Source organism: Channa argus, chromosome 21, assembly GCF_033026475.1.
Source record: "Channa argus isolate prfri chromosome 21, Channa argus male v1.0, whole genome shotgun sequence".
Lineage (NCBI taxonomy): Eukaryota > Metazoa > Chordata > Actinopteri > Anabantiformes > Channidae > Channa > Channa argus.
The window spans coordinates 912013-919905 of record NC_090217.1 but is presented as its reverse complement, the minus strand read 5'-3'; the positions used below and the strand labels follow the sequence as shown (position 1 = coordinate 919905).

The window sequence follows — 7893 nt, the reverse complement described above, 5'->3', positions numbered from 1 at the left end:
ACTATGTCCCACTACCACTCGCTCTCACCGAGCTGGGGAGAAGGGGATAATTAAATGGACAGCAACTGACAAATTGTACAGCCTTTAATAAGTCAATAATATCTGTCTGTTTGCAATGGCTGATTCTCATTCTTCTAGTAAAAGGGGGTGAATGTAGGACAGGAAATTTGGACACAACATTAACAATAACGATATGATCCCTTAATATCTACCAGGGAGATGGTAAAAAGAAGGTGGTTGGTCGTGAATGTAATACCCCAAACTATAAAACATTATTTTTGCCTGTCCTGTAGGCATGGTGGGCCGCCATGTTTTTACCAATGTAAGGGGAAACAATGCAATCTGTTATGACATAATTATCCACAGACAACATGAACAGTCAGAACATTATTTGTATTTGATTAACTTCCTGCATCTGATTTCCTGCAGATTCGGGTCAGACATTCACTGTGGAAGAAGCTGTGGAAACAATTGGCTTCGGGCGATTCCACATCCTGCTCTTCTTCATCATGGGGAGCTCAAATGTAAGAGAACCAGAACATTCACAAAAACTCTTCGAACCTTTTATAATACAAAGAAGTAAGCGTGTTAGTTTTCACATATTGTCATTCAATATGCCGGTGGAGGAACCCTGAACATGTTTCCTACTTAAACAGTCTGATTAACACTCATCTGTGCATCTGTGTGTGAAGATTGTGGAAGCGATGGAAATCATGCTGCTGGCTGTAGTTTCTCCTGAGATTCGATGTGAGTGGCGTCTTAAAGACTGGCAGGTCGCTCTCGTCTCCACTGTGAGTTTTCATACACGATCAAAAAGACATGGCATGATTAATAAATGCTGTTTATATCAGTTCACTCATCCTGAAAGTTCTGATTGTCTTCAGCTGGACCAGTTTGAGCGTCTTCTGTCTGAACATATTCTGAGCATATCTGAACATATCTGAACGTCTTCTTCAGGTCTAACTGACTTGTTAGGTGTCCAGGTATTTAATGTCTGTGGAGTCCTTTAGTCCTGTGAAGTCTTCAGTTGTCTTCTGTGGATTGTTGTCCCAGCTGAAATATAAATATGTAAATCAGCCGCAGGATCGGATGCAGAAATGGGATCAAATCCCACCCTACCCACCAGGTGTGTCTGGTGGTACAATTGATGTGTGCTGTTTTCTTGTATTTCTTTTCATAAAAGTGCATGTAAAGCGAATTAAAGTATTTTGTCTGTGAAGGTTCTCAGTCATCTAGATTTGGTTTGGTTAAGTCAGTTCATCTAAACGTCTTTGCTGGACAAACTGTTTTTCAACTGTTATTCACATAATCACAGAGAAAAAACATAAAGGAGTATCAGTTCTCTGTGCTTTCAATCCCACATACTTTTTACCAGGCAATGTGATACCTACTCATCAAAACACCACTTTGGCTTCCATACAATTGCTTAATCTTAAAAAAACTAAAGGATGAACCACAAGACTCAACGTTGATATTCCTATCCCAGGTGTAAATGTGACCACAGCTTTCCGCTGCAACTGAAAAACACACAGCCATGGCTGAACAAGTTATATCCAAACTGGGGTCCCCACAGTAATGGACCCTGACAGTAACCACAAACTAGTGGGGAGGGGAATGGGCTGTTGGGGGTTCAGCGTTTTTGCCCAGGGACACTTCGACATGTAGCCAGGTCCAAGGATCAAACCATTCACCCTGTGGTCTGTGGATGACTGCCTTTCCCCACTGAGCTACAGGCACCCCCGAAACCTGGTCTAACACTAAAGTTGTTAAATACTGTTGATGTTGCTTTAGTTTATACTGCACATTGGTCACAGGGGAAGCTGCACTATAATATCCCTTCTCTTTTTTCTGTGTGATCTGTGTTGATCCTGTGTTTTCAGATTAATGAACATATTTTCTAAATTCACCTGTGTTTTACCGTCTTGTTTGTGTTTGGATCGCAGTGCATTAAGTTCCCAGGGCCACTGTCCATTAAGTGTGACTCCATGTAGGGCTGTGTATTTGTTGTGCACAGTAATGATAAGGGTGTATTTTTCACTCAGATGGTGTTTCTTGGTTTCATGGTGTGTGGAGTTCTGGGCGGGTATGTCGCGGACAAATACGGACGCTGGAAGGTTATAAACGTTCATATTTTCTCTGCAGATCACTTTTCCCCTGCAGCATATGTGTATTTGCATACGCCATGTGTATTTTTCTGTGTGTGTAAAACCAGGTGGTGTTTGGAGGTTTTGTGTGGAGTGCCTATTTCTCCCTCCTCACCTCATTCGCTCCATCGTACGGTTGGTTTATCTTCTTGCGTAGCATGGTGGGCTGTGGGGTCGCAGGAGTATCACAGGGGTCAGTTAATACTCACACTCACACATTAACACACACACATGCAGGCAGTACTAACATCCATGTCATCATTGTTTCAGCTTTGTGTTAAAAACTGAGTTCATCCCAGCAAAGTATCGAGCCTACCTGCTGCCTCTGGCCACTGTGAGTGTGTCGCTCTACTTTTGTTGTCTTAATAGAACTTTATTCTTTCTTCACTGTGGACATAATAGTTTTCAATACTCCCAAGTTTTACTATAAATGTACAGAAGGAAAGTAAATTGTTCGTGCTAATACATCAGAGCTTTTCCTGTCCACACAGAAATCAAAGACTTTAGGAACAGGTTGTGGCGGTTTCTGTGTGGGTGTAACATCAGATTTGTTGTTGGTTCAGTTTCTGATATGAAGAGAAGCAGAAAATGCTGATGGTAGAACAAAAGCAGGGATTAAGGTTAAATTACCTTTCACTGCCTCAGCATCAAAAGTTTTGGATCTGTTAATCAAAATCTCTATTCCCCCAATGACCACTGGATTTGTTAATTATGTCTAGAGTCATAATTAATTAGGTACACCTGTATCACTGCTGGTCAACACAAATATGTAATCTGCCAATCACATGGCAGCAAATCAATACAATAAGACAGAATACATGTGTGAATGAGAGGGACCCAGGTGGAACGGTGAGGTTACAGGGAGCAGAGGTGAACAAAGTGCAGGACTTTAAGTACTTAGGGTCAACGGTCCGGAGCAACGGAGAGTGTGGAAAAGAGGTGAAGAGGCGAGTGGAAGCAGGTTGGCATGGCTGGAGAAAAGTGTCAGGTGTATTGTGTGATAAAGTATCAGCGTGAATGAAAGGAAAGGTCTTCAAGACGGTGGTGAGACCAGCGATGTTGTTCAGCTTAGAGACGGTGGCAAGGAAGAAAAGACAGGAGGCAGAGCTGGAGGTAGCAGAGCTTAAGATATTGAGGTTCTCTTTGGGAGTGACGTGGATGGACAGGATCAGGAATGAGGACATCAGAGGGACAGCACATGTTATATATTTTGAAATCAGAGAGACCAGATTGAGGTGTTTTGGACATCTTCAGAGGAGATACTGTGAACATATGGGTAGAAGGATGCTGAGGTTGGAGCTGCCAGGTGAAAGGTCTAGAGGAAAACCAAAGAAGAGATTTATGGATGTAGTGAGAGAGGACAAGAAGTTAGTTGATTGGTGTGAGTTGGTGTTAGTTGGGTGTCTGCCTCCCGAATGTTAACTGGGAGCTAGTTCTACAGGATAGGAGCTTGATAGCTAGGCTCTGCCTCCCATTCTTCCATTGGAAATTCTGGGAACCACAAGTAGGCCTGCATTCTGAGATCAAAGTGGTCTGTTGAGATGATATGGTACTATGAGGTCTTATAGATATGATGGTGCTTGACCTTTTAGAGCTTAAATTGTATTTTAGATTTTATGGGAACCCAATGGAGAGAAGCTCCATTAGGTTAGGGATCCAGTCAGTTCTTTTGCTGTAATTAAAAAAAAAGTGTCAAACTCAGACTGAAAAAGAGTCAGAATTGCAACAATATAAACCTGTATCATCTATTTAAAAAATAAACATTAATAGTACTTTGGTTTAATGTAAATTGTAATGGACTAAGTACAGAACCCTGTAGTACTCCGTATAAAACTGTCACATTTGTCATAGTATTAACAAGCTTCAAAAAATCATTTGCAAAAAAGAAAAATATACATTTACAGTTAAATAAGGGGGAGGAGGCCCTAAATTTAAACTTTGGGGTACATGTCTGATGTGATCATATATCCCAGCATGCTCTCTGCTTGTGTATCAGATTTTCTGGATGATCGGCTCCATGCTGATCATCATACTAGGAATGGTGGTTGTTCCCACTATGGGCTGGAGGTGGATGATCCGGATCTCAGTCGCCCCCAGTATTGTCCTCATTTTCCTCTTCAAGGTGAGACATCCTCCTCACCTATGTGTCCATCCTATTTGTGCCTAGACATGATTTTGTCCTGAATTGGCACTGTGTATAAATAAAGTTAAATTGACTTGAAATGGTATAAACAGCCTTTTGTTTGATGTTTCCAGACATTTGTGTCAGTTTAATTTTTATGCTAACATACTAAAATTTAATGAACACGGCAATGTCTGTCCTGTGACTTGAAGACAAACTGACTCCTACTTCTGTTTGTCCTCACTGATTTTGAATCAGTTTATTCCGGAGTCGGCTCGTTATAACGTGTCTGCAGGAAATCTTCAGGCTGCAGTTAAAACTCTGCAGTGGATTGCTAAAATGAACAGAGCTTCTCTTCCTCCAGGACGACTGATGGAGCCGACTTTGGTATGTTGGTTCTCACATTAACTGTCTGCAGAGTCTCTGCTCTTTATTTACATTTCCCATATAGTTTTATTATGAATGTTTTCCTTTAAGGAAGCTGTTTTCTCATATCTGTTTTAATTTATAGTTGATATCTGTAGATTCTGCAGTCAGAATATTGATTAATGTAATGTTAATATTGTTTAATGTAAATGTTCCCTTTGCATTTGTATTTCAGAATGAAAGAGGTAGTTGGAGAATTTTGCTCAGTTCGGGCTTCAGAAGGACATCTTTACTGCTCTGGTACTCATGGTAATTCTATTTTATTTTTAAAATAAACATGATTTTTAAATAAAGAGCAACTTACAAAATCAAGTTAAATAAAAACTCCTGTCAAACAGAAAAAAATCTTGAAAAGGTTTTATTGAATTAAACAGAAATATGGAGTGGTGCAGTAGCATATTGTAATGGGGAAAAACTTGTTTCACCCAATAAAAAGTAACTGGAGAAATTAGGAAATATATAAAAACATCAAATCAGTACTTTATTAAAAAACTATTTGAATGGGAAAATGTACAAAAATCTTTTCAATTGACAGAGGGGCGACTGTGGCGCAGGAAGGTAGAGCGGTTGTCCACCAATCTCACAATTGTTGGTTCAATCCGACTCACATGTCGAAGTGTCCTTGAGCAAGACACTGAACCCCAACTTAGTTGCTCCCGGTGAGTGTTGGCCAGCTGCATAGCAGCTCCCCCATCGGTGTATGAGTGTGTGTGTGATTGTGAGTGTGAATGGGTAAATAAGAAGCATTGTAAAGCGCTTTGAGTGCCAATAGGTAGAAAAGCGCTATAAGTGCAGAACATTTACATTTACCATTTACAGATGGTTATAACATCCTCTGCCTAGAGGATAAGGTCACTTGACTTAGTAGACAGGATCCGGACTGAAGATTTAAAGTGATCCACTGGTTCAAAAACTAAATGACTTTATCAAGCAGTTTAAGTTTCTGATACATTGGAATAATTCGGTTTTTAATTGGATTTCTCAAAAATATAATATTTAATTCCTCTAAGATCCTGTCCTGGTCAGACCAGGTCACGTTTTACTCCATGTTTAGTTTTTTAGTTTTTTTGGGGGGGTCCATCAGGTTCGTGGCATCCTTTTCATACTATGGCTCAGTGCTGAGCAGTTCAGAACTATTGGAGAAAAACCTGTTATGTGTGGTGGACGCTGAGCAAGAGCATCAGATCAAACACCTCCATGAAGATGGACTGTGTTACTGCATCCCCTTCAGACCCGGAGATTACCAAACGCTGCTCATCAGCTGCCTTGGAGAGGTTGCATGTAAGTCAAAGACCCAGAGATATTTTTGGTTTTTCAGACTTTTCCATTCATCAGCCTGTTAACTATCAATAGTCTAGAAATTATGTGTTATCCTTTCATGTAAGCCTTTTGGATTGAAGATTACACCTGAAGGGTTTAGTGATGGTGACCTGATCAGGTTTACTCTATAACCCTCTCCTCCTCTGTCCTTCCAGTGGTCCCACTAAACATCTGTCTACTGAACATTGTGGGACGGAAGTTAAGTCTGACTGCGCTGCAGCTGCTGGCAGCTGTTTTGTTCATGATGGTCAACATCTGCACCACCATGTAAGAACCTCAGACTCTGACTGGGTCCTTTCACTTTATAATGCATAGTAATGGGGCCCGACAGGTAATGCATGAGAAGGGAATTTGAGATTTAAATCCAGGTTACAGCTGACTTTATGAGGACTTCAGGGTAAAGATCAGGTCTATTCTGACTTTGTCTTTGCCTCTAGGTTTGGGTTCACAGTGCTGCTGTTCCTGCTGCGATCTCTGGTCTCCATGAACTTTAACGTGGTGTACATTTACACTGCTGAGGTACTGGTTTCATTGCTGATTATAACTTATCCAGATCCCAGGAAATAGTGTTTATTTGTGTCTGAGATCAGGTCTCAGGTAACAGGTGGTTTTCATCTCTCAGGTATATCCCACGGTGGCTCGGTCTCTGGGAATGGGTTTCTGTACATCTTTCAGTCGGATTGGGGGAATGATTGCTCCATTCATTGCTCAGGTGGGTTCAGAGTTCTGGACCAGGTGAGTCTGTAGGTGTCTGTGTAATCAGGTGTCACATGAACCTGTGTGTACTTTAGGTGCTGATGTCTCAGTCGGTGATTCTTGCGCTCACTCCATTCGCTGTGGCCTGTGTCGTCTGCGCTCTAGGAAACTTTTTGCTGCCAATAGAAACTAAAGGACGAGCTCTGCTGGTGAGAAATGCACCGGTGTTTAACTCCTGTACCAGCGTTATTTTAACTTTATTTAACTTTAATTTATATTTGTTGCTCTTTTTCTTTCAGCAAAACTCTTGATGTCGTCTCCAAACTATAGCTCTGTTGCTGTATGTTTATATTGTGGAGATGTTAAATATGTTACTGAGATCAGGTCTTGCTGTGCATTGTGTTACTGATCTGAACTGCATTCACCAATTTTTTGAGTGAGTGCTCCTTAGTTAAAGCTGCTCTTTCAGTTTCAGAGAACTTTTTGTTATTGATATATTTTGCACAGTTTGCTTACACTTTAATTTACGTGTGCATAAATTTTAAATACTCATATTTCTTGTGTTTGCATCTAAAGAAATGTTTCTCTCCAATAAATATTTACGGGCTTTGCAAGAAATAACAAAACCTCTAAAATAAAACTACAAATTAAAACAAATGTATCTATAGTATTTTGGTTTATAGAATCATATATGGAATCATTCTAAACACATGCTTTACTGTATATTTTAAATTTGTATTACTTGTAAAGTTGCAATAACCACTAACAAACACACTCTAACTGGTTTATTACAGAATGTAGTTTAACTGTAGATAGAAAAAGTCCTTTACTTCCTAAAATAATTTGACATTTTATTTTATACACTTCTCACAAAAAGTTAGCAATATATGACTGCAAAAATCAGAAGTGTCTGATCCATGAATCGACCCCTAAATATACTTGTTCAGTGACAGTTTATATTTAAACTGTCCTCTTATACTGTTCGTATTTTGACATCATGAAAGCAAGCCGACATTTAACAATTGATAAAGTATTGAGACACTGACATTTTTTGTTGTGGTATACCCAGCACTACTGTTAGGTTTTGTTTCAATAAACTGTTTGATATAAAGTTATCATTGCATGCTTCTACTTTAATGTCCTGCGGTTAATGATATATCACTGTGGCATGAACATTTTACATTC

The 7893-nt window shown here is 39.9% G+C and overlaps 1 protein-coding gene across 3 annotated transcripts in view; it reads left to right on the top strand.

Moving 5' to 3' along the window:
• svopl (SVOP-like) overlaps positions 1 to 7824 on the top strand; it is a 13490-nt gene extending 5666 nt beyond the window's left edge. For all 3 annotated transcript variants that reach the window (XM_067491117.1, XM_067491116.1, XM_067491115.1), the window contains exons 3-16: positions 430 to 524; positions 693 to 791; positions 2043 to 2114; positions 2213 to 2337; positions 2415 to 2478; positions 4141 to 4266; positions 4525 to 4653; positions 4868 to 4941; positions 5777 to 5973; positions 6168 to 6279; positions 6450 to 6531; positions 6635 to 6724; positions 6804 to 6917; positions 7008 to 7824. In XM_067491117.1, coding sequence (XP_067347218.1) covers positions 430 to 524; positions 693 to 791; positions 2043 to 2114; positions 2213 to 2337; positions 2415 to 2478; positions 4141 to 4266; positions 4525 to 4653; positions 4868 to 4941; positions 5777 to 5973; positions 6168 to 6279; positions 6450 to 6531; positions 6635 to 6724; positions 6804 to 6917; positions 7008 to 7019 — 1391 coding nt within the window. In that variant the 3' untranslated portion in view covers positions 7020 to 7824. The remainder of the gene's footprint in view (positions 1 to 429; positions 525 to 692; positions 792 to 2042; positions 2115 to 2212; positions 2338 to 2414; positions 2479 to 4140; positions 4267 to 4524; positions 4654 to 4867; positions 4942 to 5776; positions 5974 to 6167; positions 6280 to 6449; positions 6532 to 6634; positions 6725 to 6803; positions 6918 to 7007) is intronic.
• The last annotated feature ends 69 nt before the right edge of the window (positions 7825 to 7893 follow it).